Source organism: Arachis duranensis, chromosome 7, assembly GCF_000817695.3.
Source record: "Arachis duranensis cultivar V14167 chromosome 7, aradu.V14167.gnm2.J7QH, whole genome shotgun sequence".
Lineage (NCBI taxonomy): Eukaryota > Viridiplantae > Streptophyta > Magnoliopsida > Fabales > Fabaceae > Arachis > Arachis duranensis.
Window position 1 is genome coordinate 77223906 of NC_029778.3, and position 15114 is coordinate 77239019.

A 15114-nucleotide genomic window follows, 5' to 3' on the forward strand; every position below is an offset into this window, starting at 1 on the left:
GCTGTCTATCTAATCTCCCAATTTGTTAGGAGATAAGAAAAATTTGAATTCGAATATCAATTAGTGATGTGTCGATTCAGAGGTGCTGGAATTTTGGGTCTGAGAAGAATGATTTAGGATTAGTAGCCGAGTTATCATTAGGCCGTTGAGGCCAGAATTCGGGTCCACGACAGTGGCCCAAACGCGGGGCGCCTAATCCTAGCCATAGCGCGTTTCCATGGGCCTGGTGCCCATTGTCCTAATAGGTCTGCTAGCACCGAGTGGTCACCTAGAAATTTCTGATCCTAGTAATCGTGCATGCGCCTAACGAGGCATCACGTTAATTGATGTGAATGGACTTATTTAATGCTATTTTGCTGATTTTACCATTTTGCTCCCAAGTTTTTAAACATACATCACTAATTATACTCTCTCATTACTCTACAAACGCAATTCTTTTTTAATCGTATGCCTCTATATATCTGCTTCTCTATAAAGAATGAACAATCTAACAGCTACACATATACTTAATTGGTTTTTCTGACCTTGCATAATCAAACACTTCAATTTTAGAAAGAAATAAAAAAAGAAAATAGTCAAAAAGTTGAAAAATGATCAACAATTATTTATTGGTGATTTATGTTGCTATGGTATGTCTAATAAGATGGCTAAGAACTAATCTCTAATATTGTTATCTTTAAAAACTAATCTCATAGTTCTTATATCCTTTTGCTGTTTTATATCAGAATAAATTGTTATTTAAATTTTAATAGAGTAAAATTATTTTATACAAATAGAAAAAATAATTTTAAAATTATTACTAAGAACAACATTACATAAAAGAAAAAGAAAGCACACTAAAGACCACACAATATAAAAGCTAAATAATCTATATATTATAACTGGTTGATATATATCACACAAGCTGTTACTTGCTACTAACTTATAATTGAATGTGCATTTATAAATCAAAAGGAATTAATCAAAAGCATGCCTTAACTGCACAAACATATGAATTTTACAAATTATATACTTGTTAGAAGACGTTGCACCCATGATGCCACTTGAAAATTCTTATACCCTTTGCTTTGTAATAAAACAAATTAAATTGTTATTTTAATTGCAATGGAGTAAAATTACAAAGTAGAGAAGCATAGCATAACATACCACCAATACATCCCAATTTGATTTGGTAGAAAAGAAATTAGTTCTCACTAATCACTATCACTACCTCAAACAAAAAATTAATTGATGTATCACACGCAAGATTAGCATCACGCAATAGATAAAAACACAATGAAAAGTGAATGGTTTGTTAGGTGGCTGATATAGTGATATGTATTGTATTTGTATATGTATGATGAAGAAAATCTCATGTCTTAAGCTATTTAAGTTGTGATGTTGATGGTTTGATGAACCAAAAGGGATTAAAAGAGGAAGAAAAATGAGTTCTTCTCATTATTGAAGAGAATGAAAAATCCCCTTAAAAAATATTTATTGAGTTATTACACCTTATATACTATATATTCTTTATGTACTTTCACTAAAAAATAATTACAATAGTAAGCCTATTATTGATAAAAAAAAATAATCTAGGTAACATACGAGGATATAATGATTGATCTAATCTTAGGATATAAATAATATTTTTGTAGATAGATATATATGGATAAATAAATAGATATTAAGTTCATCACCACCCAGTGTATTTTTCTTGTTTCTTAAGTTCCAAATTCCATTGGTTGATGTAATTTGGTGCATCTCTATTCCTTTCAGATACTTTTTTGTTAGCACATTAGCACCACTCATATCATGTTTGTGATATTCACACGAAATTTCAAATTAAGCATATAGCTTAATATTTTATATATTTTTGTTTCCCTTAAATTTTTCATGCATCATTGCATATTTTGTTTATTTGTTTTCAAGAACTGGACGACAAAAATATGACTATGATCTATGGAGTGAGATACATAATAAGACACTGCTTTGATATAACTTCTTTGGGGACAGAGACATCAAGAGGACCTTACTCCATTGGATCATAATTACTCTGAGGATAAGGTAGGAGAGGTTCTTATTATTTTCACCTACCAGCTATAATATATATATTTTTTGGTGTCTAATTTTGTTGTGTGTCTTTACTAGCTATAAATGTTCATAACAATCTCGCATTCTTGTATTTCAATTTTATTTTTTATATTTCAAAAGGCTAAAATTTTTTATATTTTTAAGTGTAAATTAAATTTTTTTCTTTCTCTCTTTTTTCTGTCTTAGAAAGAGAATTTATAAACGCAATATAAAAGAAGAATTAACATCAGCCCCTAAAATGTATGATAGTCACATCTTACATCCCTCATCAACTCCTAATTATTTTCACCATGAACTGTGTATAGAAAACTTTCCAAATTAATCTGATGTTGCATTAAAAGATATGTGATGAAAAATTTTGATTTTCCACAGGACTTTTCAATTTGATAGACTAAGGACTAATTTGTTGTGGATCAAAACTCCGTTTGAAAATCTGTTACTAGCCGATGAGTTATAGCAGACACAAGGTAGAACACTAACTCCCAATACTTATTTAAGCGGACGAATGAGTTGATCGCTCCACCAGTTCAAGTGGGTTATCCGTCATGAATAATTTGTTAGGATTTACATTTGCATTATTGAGCGTCTATGGACCAGGTTGTATTTTCTTTTTCTTTTTCTTTTTCTTTTATTGTGCAATTGTTACTGATCTAAACAAGCAAACGTTACTTTCAGAAAAATATTTTGGATTAATAATACTTTATATAGCATCCGTTCCTAATTCACATGATGCATGTGAATGAAGACTTGGCTTTAATTTGCTTGGATACTTTTCTCTCTTGTTCGTCACCACTACATACAGCACCTGAAAAATGAAGAGCATTCTTTCTAATAAACCATGCTTCACTATTCTTCTTACTGTTTTTGTTGTAGTAGCAATTCATCATGTTGAATGCCGCATTCTCCACACATACACTACTAGTCCTTATGATGAGTTATTAGTCTCTGATGGAGTTGATAATAATAATAATAATAATGAAAGACAAGAGGTTTTTGTTGTTGATGAGTCTTCTTCTGGTGGGAAGTATTGCAAACAAATGTATGGGTTCTTGCCATGTTCCAACAACATTTTTGGTCACTTGTTCCTGATATTGGTGTATGAGTACTTGTTGTTCCATGGTGAATCATACTTGGCTGCTGGTGGTGAACAAATCTTCAAGATTCTTGGACCTGGTGTCTTTGGTGCTAGTGCCTTTGACATTCTTGGTGCTCTTCCTGAGTCTTTAATTCTAGTTGGTATGCAACATCATTCCGAGCCTCTTTTAGTTTCATCATTTTCTCCATGTTTTCTTCTTACTTACTCAATAACTTCTCTTTTGAGTAATGCTTTAAAGCTATTTTTTTTATGGTCAATATCAACTAATATTTTTTAAATTATTGTGTGTCTTAAATTTTTTAGATCCGAAATCATAAATTCTTAATTTTAGATCTTAACACAATTAGCTAACATTGACTACCTGAACGTTGGTTCTTATATTTTTTCTTAAAGAAATTTTAAAATTGACTAATTTCTTAACACAATTAGTTTATTTATATGCTGTATCTTAATTAGTCTTAGCTAATTTTTTTTTTTCCTTGTTTGTGGAAGTGACTGGACTTTCAAGTGATAAGGAGAGTGCACAAGAGTATGCTTCAACTGGAGTTGGTTTGTTGGCTGGTTCTTCTATCTTGCTTCTCACTGTTGTGTGGGGAACCTGTGTCATCATTGGCAAGCAAAAGTTGAAACTTGACTCTGATTCTGATGCTACAAACTCATCATGTGGAGGGATAAAAGAATCACTTACATGTATATGCATAATATTAATTAACTTAACTCATTTATAGGTTTTCTCTTCTTTATTTTTTATTTTTGAATGTTAAAGTTAGGTGTTGCTTATTCACTTTGATTTATAGGTTATGGAATTACCATGGATGTGGACACAAGAAAGATGGCAAGAAATATGGTTTTCTCAGTGACACCACTGATTATAATGCAGATTACCAATTTGTTCCCAAACTCTTCCACACTGCGCAATGTGACATTAATGATTGCTTTTATTGTAGCTGTCATTTTCCTCATCTCATACTTCATTTACCAGGTTTAATTTCTCATCCAACAATTTCTATTAGTATTTCTAGTTGAATTATCTTAACTAAATTTGTTTAATTTTATTGTATGCAGGTATTCAAACCTCAGATAGAGAAAACAAGACTAGAGTATATAAAACATGATGATTTGATATTAAGAATATTGCAACGTGTTGAAAAGCAAACTCTGCAAAAGATTTTGGCTGAGGATGGCACTCCTAATGTTAATGCCATAAGTGGGTGAGTAAGATTTAATAGAAAGAATTAACTTGATTAAAGCATAGAAATTAAATTCAAAACTTATTTTTCTACACAAACTTGCAGGCTATATCAAGAAATTAGTCAACATGAGGGCAAGGATTTATCAGCATCAGAAGTAAAAGAGTTACTACTCAAGAACAAATTATCAGACACAAACATCAAAGAGGAACAGATAGCAGACATGTTGAAGATTTTTGACAAAAATGGTGACCAAATTATAACCAAGGAAGAATTTGTGAGTGGCTTGACAGAATATATTAACCAAACAAAACATGCTTTGGATAGACAATACCTCCCAAAAGAATCACTCAACAAAGTTTATCAGGTAACAAAAATGTTTAGACTTGAGTTCTTCTAAATAAAGATAGAATTTTAACATAAAACAAAAATAGACCTATGCATAAATTGCTAGATATATAACCATTTATACGTTTTTATCTAAGAAAATGCAGGATTTTAGTCCATTTAACATTAAAATTAAAACTTGAACAGACATTTATCAAGCCATGGATTGAACATGTGAGGAAAGAAAGAGAATTGAAGGGACATCTTGTATCTCAAGTCTTGAAGCATGTCCAGAGTGAGGATGTGGTTGGCAGGCTCCTTAATGATGATGGCACAGCCGATAAAGCCGCCATTAGAAGGTCAATTACTATTCTCTCCCTCATTTTTATCTGCCAATAACATTCTTTGATACATATTCATGATTTTGAGTAACCAATGTTATGCAACTTGGACAGGCTATTTGAGGAAGTTGATGTCAATGGAGATAACCATGTTTCAAGATCTGAGCTAGAAAGAATAGTGAAAGACATCCATTTTAGTAAGGCTGTCGATGCGGAGGAGGCACTCTCGAAACTTGTTCAAGATCTTGATGTCAATAGAGACAATGAAATCAGCGAGAAAGAATTTGTTGATGGTTTCACAAAATGGATAAACTCAAATTCTAGCCAAGCTGCTAATTCAAAATCTTCATCTCATGGAACTCATCAAGTATTTTCCCTATTCCTTTTTGCTCAAACAACACCTTTTTTTTTTTACTTTCGAAATTCCACCATTCAATTTAGAATTTAATTTTGATGTACCGTTAGTATAAATAGTTTTACATATACATTCAATATGTAATGCTTCCGTCTGAGTGGTCATTGAAAAGAACAGATATTTTTGTAAAATGTTTTATACTATTATACATCAAAATTAAACTCTTCAATTTAACAAGAAACAAATTGAAAACTTGGTACATTCATAACTTAAAAACTGCATACAATCTGATATTTTTGTGGTTTAGACATGGGAAGATGTTGAGAAGGTGATGGAACAAAACCAAAGCAAAGGAGCATCTGCATGGTTGGAGGCTATAGGATATGTGGTGTTGGGAATTACCATGTTGTCCCTTCTTGCAGAGCCACTCATAGCAAGTGTCCAGAACTTCTCTGAAGAAGCAGGACTTTCTTCTTTTTCCATCTCATTTATCTTGGTACCTCTGGCCACAAATTTCAGAGAAGCAACTGCAGCAATCAAAGAAGCTAGTCACAAGAAGAGCAGCAACACTTGTCAAACAATATATGAGGTTAGCAATCTTCCTATTCCATTCTCACACTTTTTTTGACAAGAGTGATCAATTTTCAATGTTTATCACATATTTATTTGTGGTTTTTTTTTTCAACTTTTCAAAATGACTTTTATAATTTTTTAGCGCCTGAATCTCTTGAGTACAACTTTAGTAGAATATTAACTGGGTAAAGTGTACTTTTTGTCCCTAAAGTTTGACAAAAGTTTCAAAAATACCCTTAAGTTTTATTTTGTTTCAATTTTGTTCTAAAAGTTTTCGATTTGCATCAAATATATCCCCAACGGTTAAATTTTCAAAAAATTTAAGATCAATCTAACAATAATGCATGAAAATGATGTTTGATTTGCTTGTGTTGAGAGTTGGTTTTTATGAAATTGTTGTTGAATTGGTCTTAAATTTTTTGAAAAATTAGCCGTCAAGGATATATTTGATGCAAATGGAAAACTTCTGGGACAAAATTGAAACAAAATAAAACTTAGGAGTATTTTTGAAATTTTTGTCAAACTTCAGGGACAAAAAATATACTTTATCCATATTAAGTCATGTCACCATAGTATCCTTCACTTTCTGTTACATGTTTTCTACTCCAGAATCATCATAGCTCTTAACATCTCATATAAACATACCAAGTATTGAGCTAATTAAACAACCAAGCATTGTAAATAGAGATCAATCTATATTTTTAAGTAGTAGATACTTATATATTAGAAATTTGGGTGAATGGATGCAGATATATGGAGCAGTGTTCATGAACAACATTCTTGGATTTGTGGTGATATCTATTCTGATATATGTGAGGGACATAACTTGGGAATTCTCAGCAGATGTTCTTGTTGTGGCCATTGTTTGTGCTGTCATGGGGATTGCTGCTAGTTTCCGCACCACTTTCCCTCTTTGGACATCAATCCCTGCATACCTCTTATACCTCATCTCATTGCTCTTTGTTTTTGTTCTCAAAGATATCTTCAACTATATTTAGTGAATCAACTATTAGAATCTAGAGAGTGAGACCAACTAAACTAACCGACTTTGGTTTTGTGAGCAAGTATTATTAAGTGGAATGAATTGTCAAATGTATCACACAATGCATGTTAGATTGCTTTATATGAAAAGACAATCACATAATATCATGTTGTGCAGAGCTAATAAATGTGGCTAAGAATTAGAAAATAGTATTAGATCCTGCAGAGAAATATAATTATAATGATTTTTAACATAAAACTTTACCAATTTTAAACGGTACGATTTAATATGATAAAAAGAAAAGTAAATGATATGATTGAATTCCTTGCAAAATAAGATGCCTAAATAGATTCAAATGATGACCAATGACTGGCTTCAAATGGTGATCTTTTTCGAATTCTTTGTAATAATGTTATTTTATTAGAAAAAAAAAAATCAATGCTCCTTCTTATTAGATAGTCAAACAAAAAGGACTATCACATAATAATTTATATCATTGTTACATTAGTTTAATGGTATTTATTTTTTTTTCTTTTTTTTCCCTAAAGTTAGGAGAAAGGCTCGAATCTATGATCTCTAAGTGAGTATGAAAATATTATGTTATTTGAGTTATAACTCGTTAGCAAATGATATTTGTTTCTATATATATTGCAAATGCCTACAAATATAAAGAGAAATCAATATGTGAATTCCTCCTTTCCTTTTTTCTTTCTTTTTCTTTTCTTGTTTTTTTTCTTCAACGACTGTTTATTGTATTATACTATTTAAATTTGTATGTGAATATTTTTTCTGTATATTTTATCTCAAAAAATACTAACAGAATTTATTATTTTTGTTTAATAAAATCAAACCAACAAAAAATAGATTATTAACATTTCACTAGCATTTCTTTTCTATTTTGCATGCATTGACGGCGAAATTGAGTACTTGCAAAATGAAAAAATACTATGTAAAATAGTAAATATTTGTATTTTACTGTAAAGTGGTAAATATAATTTTTTTATTTATTTAAAAAAATTCCACCAATAAAGACGATAGGAAAAAATATAATTTAATCGAATTTGGTAATAAGTAACATCCTGCCACTTTTTTATTTAATAATTGGAGAGAAGTGTGAGTTTTACAGTGAAATAGTTCCAAACAAAATTTAACAGGAGGTTAGAGGCGCTGTTCTGACAGACATGCAACCCGCTCCCAGCTTATTGCACTGATAATACGCTCTCTGCGTGCTTGCACCGCACGCATTCTATGGCAGGAACCCATAACTCAATGGTAGATGTATTGAGTTCTTTCTCTCTTTTCCTCTCACTTTCCATTCATATTTTCTCTCTTCCATAACACTCAACTCCCTTAACTTTCTTTTGAAAGTTAAAAATTAAACATCTCCATCAAGCGGTTTCCATCTTTATGAGTATCATTATTACTTTTTTGAGCTTTTAACTTATAAAAAAAATGACTTTTTTTATAGTAAAAATTTTTTTTATCACGTTTCTTTTAAAATAAGTCATATTTAACAATGACAACCATTACCATCGTCTCGAAAAATATACAGATACACCAGAATAAGCTATATTTAATAAGAATTTTTTTAATTATAAGTCCGTATTTTATTTTGAATTATTAAATATGGCTATTTTTTTAATTTATAATTAAAAAAATCCTTGAAGAAGTCATGTTTGTTGTGTACTCCTATATATTATTTATAGATCTATATACTATTTAGAGATAATGATAATTGATTAAAATAGATTAAAAACGCGGGATTCAAAAAACTTAAAGGAAATTCACTGGCGGTAAGACGAACTTTATAATTTTATAGAGTTTGTCGGGGTGCGACCTGCAACGAACTTGCTCTAAATAAAAAAAAATCGCATTTGAGGAATTAAAGTTCAAAAATGGTGTTTGGTAAAATATGAATTTTTTTGTTTTATTTCTGAAAAAAAATCCACCAATCTTAGTAGAATTTTGATATGAATTTAAGAACTAATTTGTTAATGTATTTACCTTGGTTATGTGTGGTGGTTGATTTTATCAGAATCAATCAAATTAATACTTCTTGTTGTTTGAAATATAGCAATGAAATTGTGTATGTGGATCAATTGTAATGTTGACATTAAATGGGCTATTGGATTTTATTGGTTGAAATTGTTGGCACTAATTAGTTGCTGCTGCTACAAAAGGAACATATTTGATATTTTTTTGCATTTTTTTTAAATTTCACTTCTTGAAATGCAATTTCTTCTATTTTTGCATGTTATCTTTTGAACACTCAGTTACTTGTATTCTTTTCTCTTCACAATAAGTGTTATGAAAAAGCAAAACCTTAAATTCACTATATTATTATTATCGTATGTCTTGATTTATATATAAAATGTTTTGTTGGTCAAGTTGTATATACTTACATCCATCTTGTTATGTATCATATTATTTGTTGATATTATCATTATTTTTTTACATGGATTTTTTTAGGTGATCGTATGTGCCATAATAATTGTCAAAGACTCTGTCCCTTCTAAACTTCTACCGCTTGATCATGCTGTTGCTCTCTGCTGATAGTGTTTTTAGTTTCTATAAATAAATAAGCTTTGTGCTTAAGTACACATATATGATTCAGTGTGTCTTGTTGGAACTAAAATTTTGTTGCTAAAATGATGTGCAATATCTTTAGTTTTTTGTATTATAAAGTGACCACCGTTCACATGAATTTGTTTACCATCTAAGGTTCTCAATTATCTCTTTATTAAAGTTATTATAATTTTTTGGTTTCAGGACATTCTCTTGTCTTGCTTATTATTTAATTTTTGACTTTGTATTTTGATAAGATCATATCATTTTGGTTGATGATATTTCATATAGTATTTTAAATTTGGAGGATATTTTAAAATTTATATTAGATTATAATTATATTTTAGGATGTTTATTTATAATTTATTTATTATTTTATTCTAAAACAGTTTTTTTTATTAGATCTTCTCAATTTTTTTTGAATGAAAAAAATGAGAATAAAGTAGATTTTTATAATTTGTTCTAATTTATCACTAAACAAAATATAAGAATACAAAATTTTGTATCTTTGTCTATTATGTCTTATTCTAAGTGTCTTGTCTTGTCCTATTCTAAAAACAAACACAATTTATATATTATTCTCGGTGTCTTATTTTATTCTCAAAAACAAATGCAGCCTTAGTGAACGCAAAAGTTAATAATTATTGCTTTTTTCTATAAACATAATTTTGAGTATAAAATTATCTTTGCCTTCAGAAGAAAAAAATCAAACCAAAAATTAAAGTTTTCAAGTGTTTTTCCCCTTCCAGCCAAAATAAACATATTCAGAAACCTTCTTTTTTTAGTGATATGAACATAGTTATAAAGAGAAAGTATATGGAGCCAATGGCCTAAGCGTACCATGTGTACAATGAAAGTTTAGAAAGTATTAGAGATATGATTATTAGTGTTACATTGTCTTGTTAGGTTATGTTTTTGGGATGAGTGGTTTTATGACGATGTATTAGAATTCTAGATTTAGAAGGTCAAGAATTCAAACCTTAGTAAACCCCAAAATCAGGTTTTTATAACATGAGATGTTTATTATCTCTGGTATCCGGATGACTATTCTGGATAGTATGGATAATGTTCATTTTATTCATAAACCAAAGATTAAAAATTGGAATGGATTGACGAGTCGAACCAATCAGACCGAGAATTAAAAACTTCTACGGTTTGGTCTATAAAAAAACCGCCATTTTAAAAATCGTATGGAAACTGTTGAAGTGGTCAGTTGGATTGAACTGGGATTCGGCCGGTTTACATGAAACGACGCCATTTTATGGTTCGTTTAAATAAGAGAAGGCAATCAGATTCCTTCGTTCCTTGTTCTCCTTCTCCCAGCCCTTCTCCTTTTCTTTCCTTTTCTTCCCTCTTCGTCCTGTCGGCGTGCTCCAAGTCTCCGATCCCTGCTCTCACCGGTCGCAGCTTCTTCCTCGAGGTCGCTCGGCATCCGTCGTCTTCGTCTGCTCAGCTGCGCTTCCGCCACCGTCCGTCGCGCTCAGGAGCTTCGGTCCTTGTCTGGTGCTCATGCTTCAAGTCTTCGACCCCTCTCCACCATTGCCGTCGTTGAGTCGTCCGTCGTGCTTGTCCCTTGAAGGTAATGGTTGCTCATCCGTCGTGCTCATCAAAGCTTTTTTTTTTTCATGTTTTTTTCAAAAATCATATTGAAATGTTTAATGGCTACTCTGAGTTTGTTTTGTTCAGAAATCAATTTTTTGTGATCAATGCTCATACTCTGAATGTTGTTCTGTTTTGTTTTAAGGCCGTGTTTGGAAGAGGTGATTGATTTCTGAGTGTTGTTCTGTTTCTGTTTTAAGGCCGTGTTTTGTGCTCGGTTTTCTTTTTGTAGGAAATCGTTTGAGATATATAAGAATTAAGAAGAAGGACTATCCTAACGGTACTACTCTGTTGATTCTGGCCTCCCACAAGCTTGAACATAGAATTGAAGAGAGAAACCCTTCATTATTTCATCATTGGCCTGTTTTGGCCATTGCATTTTATTGTAGTTTGTTTATTCATTGAACTTTCATAGAACCAGTAGTTTATGATCCCCTTTTGAAGTTAAAAAAATTGTGCTCACTGCTAGGGCTTGTTCTTCGTATTTTTTATGCTCTCTGGTCTGACTCGCTGTGGCTCTTCTCCTCCCCTTTGCCACCCGTTTAGGCAAGTCCTCCCCTTTATCTTCTTCAATGTTCAATCTGTTGTACTTGTGCTATATTGTTTTCTTCTTTGTTTTGTTCTTAATATGCTTATGATGTATTATTGATGATTTTGCTGAGTTTTGAGTTATTAATTTACTGAATTTTTATTTGGATTCAGATTGTTGATATTGAATTAATTCTGCTGAGATTGATTTATAAATCCAATCTGTTGTACTTGTGTTGTGCTGTATTGAATTTTTCTTATGAGCTATTAATCTGTATGATTGAATCTTCTCTGCTGCATTGAACTGAATTTACTTATTTAGACTTTAGTTAATTAGTTGTTCATGGCTAGTAGTTTGGTTGTTTTATTTGCTAATTGAATTTATTTTTGTGTCATATAAACTTGTGAGTTGTAAATTTTTGTTTTGATTTGTGAGTTGGGTTGTGAATGTGTTATGAGTTGTAACTTTTGATTTGTTCTGGTATATATTAGGTTGAATTTGTTGCTAATTATCATCACTGAACCTTGAATTTGTTGCTGTCTTACTAAAATAATTACTTAGCTAAATTTTGTTGCTATAAGTCATCTTTGGAGCTAAATTTTTTGTTGATGAAAATTATCATAGTTGAATTTGTTTTTAATTCAATGAAGGGATAGATGAATTAAATTAACTCAATTAACTAGATGAGTAGATGATTGAATATTTGTTATTGGTTTGGTTAGTTCAATGAATTTTTTGTTTCTTGTGACTATCTTAATGATATCAATAGTGATATAACAACTAATGAATGATAAATTGTTAATAATTGATGAGATCAAATGTTATATTAGATTTTAGTTGATGTAGTTCTTTAAATTTTGAACATTTTAAGGTTTATATTAGACTATAATTATGTTTTAGGGTATTTATTTATATTTATTTATTATTTTATTATAAAACAGTTTTTATGGTTAAATCACAGTTGAACCGGTTGGACCAGTGAACCAGTGACTAGAGTTTGATGACTGGTCCAGTTTTCAGAACCTTGATTGCAACAGAAGAATCACTAGATTTTGAACTCCCTTTTCCCACGCCAAGTCCAGACTGATGAGGTCTGCCGTCAGTGCGTCACAAATACCAACCTTTTTGGCAAAACCAGTAACCCATCTTCCATCAGAATCTCTAAGAACTGCTGGTCATGGACAACCCTTCGCAGCGCCGTCGGCGTTGAGCTTATGCAACTTTACGGGTGGCGGGCTTCAAGCTATAAGGTTAGTTTTGTCTGCTGAGAATTAAAATAGGCTTCAAGTGTCTGTTGAGAATTATGATGTTAGCTAGTAGTAACTGGGATTAAAATGATTTATTATTTTTTTAAATAGAGTAGATACATTGCAAAATTTTCAAGAACAATATAAAGTAGATTTAGCATGAGGGGTGGTTGAAGACGCTGTTATGTTGGGGCCCACTTTAACCAGAAAAACAAATATTGAGGGCTTTACATGGTAGTGGACTAGTGGCATGCTTTGGGAGTTGTGTTGGTCAGAATATACCCGTGAGGTTGAGTGTGAGAGTTAGTGATGAAGCCCCAAGTTGTTCCTCACTGTATTGAGTATATTCCTAATCCCACAATCTCACTCTTCACCACACTCCAACCTAATTTTAATTTTGCATCTTACAGACCCAGAGCCATGGCGGTGTCCACTCCCAATGCGCCTCCCCACCTGAACCTCTTTGCCGACGTGGCCAACAAAGTTGCTGATGCTGCCGGAGAGGTCATCCGTCAGTATTTCAGGAGTAAATTCGACATTATTCAGAAAGACGACCTCAGTATGGCCCCCTCCAACCTTCCAATGCTTTTCATTTTCTCTCTTTGTTAATTGGAATTGTCGTCGTTGCATCAGGTCCAGTAACAAATGCAGATCAATCCGCCGAGGAGGCCATGGTTTCCATCATATTAGACAATTTCCCTTCTCATGCCATGTGAGTCGAGTCTTAACCACAAGGCCCTTTGTTGCCTTTTGCATTCACTCACTCATGGCATATTGAGAATTGCAGTTATGGAGAGGAAAAGGGGTGGAGATGTAAACAAGACACTGCTGACTATGTCTGGGTCCTGGATCCTATTGATGGCACAAAGAGCTTCATCACTGGTAACTGCTATCATTATTCATCGCCTCTCGTTAAATATTTCATCCATTCATTTTGACTCTGCCTCTCATTGCCTCAGGAAAACCCCTTTTTGGAACTCTGATTGCTCTTCTGCACAACAGTACACCAGTATGCACGCGCCTCTTTAAACTCGCTCCTTTACATTTGAATCCATGTAGCGTGTGATTGCCATTACCATCAACCATATTTTGTTTCCTTTCCTTTTGGTTAGATCCTTGGCATCATTGATCAACCTGTCTTGGGAGAAAGATGGGTCGGGATGACCGGAGAGACGACTACACTCAACAGAAAACATGTATCCACACGTGCTTGCTCCAACCTCTCTCAAGCATACCTGTATACCACAAGCCCTCATCTCTTCAATGGAGATGCAGAGGATGCATTCATCCGTGTTAGGGACAAGGTAGGTCTGTTGCCTTATTACACGGATTCCCTTTCTTTCTCAAGATGAATATTCTTAATTTGCATTCTGCAGGTTAAGATTCCGTTATATGGTTGTGACTGCTATGCATATGCTCTTTTGTCTTCTGGCTTTGTGGATCTTGTTGTTGAGTCGGGTCTCAAGGTACTATATTTTCTCAACTCTGCTTCCACATTCAAACTAGTTTGTTACATACCTATCTTTGCTGATCTTTTGTGTTTCAGCCATACGATTTTCTTGCATTGATACCTGTTATTGAAGGAGCTGGAGGTGTCATAACTGATTGGAAAGGACAAAAACTTCATTGGGAAGCTTCTCCGCTTTCAATTGCAACTAGTATGGCCTTGTTTATTTCAATTGCTTCCTCCTACTCCTAGTCCTGTTATCAACTTGAGGTTTTCCTGAATTGCATGTCACAGGTTTTAATGTTGTGGCGGCTGGTGACAAACACATCCATCAACAGACAATAGATTCATTGCAGTGGAAGTGACAACGGGGATTCTTCAGAATTCAGTTGTTGTGATATCGGTTTCGACCATTATTTAGTTCAAAAGCACTTACTCTAATATCTCTTGCCCAAGTTAGCATTCCTATATTGATTGGATGAGCTACAAATGATTCTTTTTCCAACACCTTTAAAATGTGTTTTTCCCAAGTTTAAATATCGCATGATAATCCGAACAGTGAAGTATGTTAGCAGGCTCCATATAATTACATATCTAGGCCCACTGCTTGCTTTAACTATCACTAATAATATGATCATGTTATAATTAGAAGGAAAATCACTTTGCACTTGCTAGCTATACATAAATGTGAGAAATCAGAATTACTAAACAACTGTAGAATCAATTTGCTAAGGCTTGTATACATGGTATTGAACCTAGTAATGTGGCAAATGCGTATTTTAAAATTGTGAAG

The 15114-nt window shown here is 32.4% G+C and overlaps 2 protein-coding genes across 4 annotated transcripts; both read left to right on the forward strand.

Annotated features, from left to right (window-relative positions):
• Positions 1-2792: 2792 nt before the first annotated feature.
• Positions 2793-7098, forward strand: LOC107459769 (sodium/calcium exchanger NCL). The gene is made up of 9 exons (XM_016078026.3): positions 2793-3306; positions 3659-3856; positions 3964-4148; positions 4232-4377; positions 4462-4723; positions 4891-5042; positions 5139-5391; positions 5687-5968; positions 6702-7098. Exons 1-9 carry the CDS (start codon positions 2883-2885, stop codon positions 6948-6950), a joined length of 2151 nt encoding a protein of 716 aa, XP_015933512.1. The 5' UTR covers positions 2793-2882; the 3' UTR covers positions 6951-7098.
• Positions 7099-10797: 3699 nt separating this feature from the next.
• LOC107459873 (bifunctional phosphatase IMPL2, chloroplastic) lies at positions 10798-14914 on the forward strand. Of its 3 annotated transcripts, XM_052251761.1 has the most exons (12): positions 10798-11078; positions 11331-11378; positions 11568-11644; positions 12589-12877; positions 13285-13433; positions 13508-13586; positions 13662-13756; positions 13834-13883; positions 13987-14178; positions 14251-14340; positions 14421-14532; positions 14616-14914. In XM_052251761.1, the coding sequence occupies exons 4-12, from the start codon at positions 12714-12716 to the stop codon at positions 14684-14686; spliced, it is 1002 nt and encodes a 333-aa protein (XP_052107721.1). In that variant the 5' UTR covers positions 10798-11078; positions 11331-11378; positions 11568-11644; positions 12589-12713; the 3' UTR covers positions 14687-14914. The 3 variants fall into 3 exon arrangements, with proteins under 3 accessions (XP_052107721.1, XP_015933660.1, XP_015933661.1); XM_016078174.3 differs by lacking the exon at positions 11331-11378; XM_016078175.3 differs by lacking the exons at positions 11331-11378; positions 11568-11644.
• Positions 14915-15114: the final 200 nt, after the last annotated feature.

Bases quoted from the DNA above. Each gene is read 5' to 3' on its own strand.
- LOC107459873 (XM_052251761.1), top strand. From the start codon at position 12,714: ATGAGGTCTGCCGTCAGTGCGTCACAAATACCAACCTTTTTGGCAAAA. The intron at 13,434-13,507 runs GTATGGCCCCCT...TCGTTGCATCAG, and splicing joins TATTCAGAAAGACGACCTCA to GTCCAGTAACAAATGCAGAT. The intron at 14,341-14,420 runs GTACTATATTTT...TTTGTGTTTCAG, and splicing joins TTGTTGAGTCGGGTCTCAAG to CCATACGATTTTCTTGCATT.
- LOC107459769 (XM_016078026.3), top strand. From the start codon at position 2,883: ATGAAGAGCATTCTTTCTAATAAACCATGCTTCACTATTCTTCTTACT. The intron at 5,043-5,138 runs GTCAATTACTAT...CAACTTGGACAG, and splicing joins GATAAAGCCGCCATTAGAAG to GCTATTTGAGGAAGTTGATG. The intron at 5,969-6,701 runs GTTAGCAATCTT...GAATGGATGCAG, and splicing joins CTTGTCAAACAATATATGAG to ATATATGGAGCAGTGTTCAT.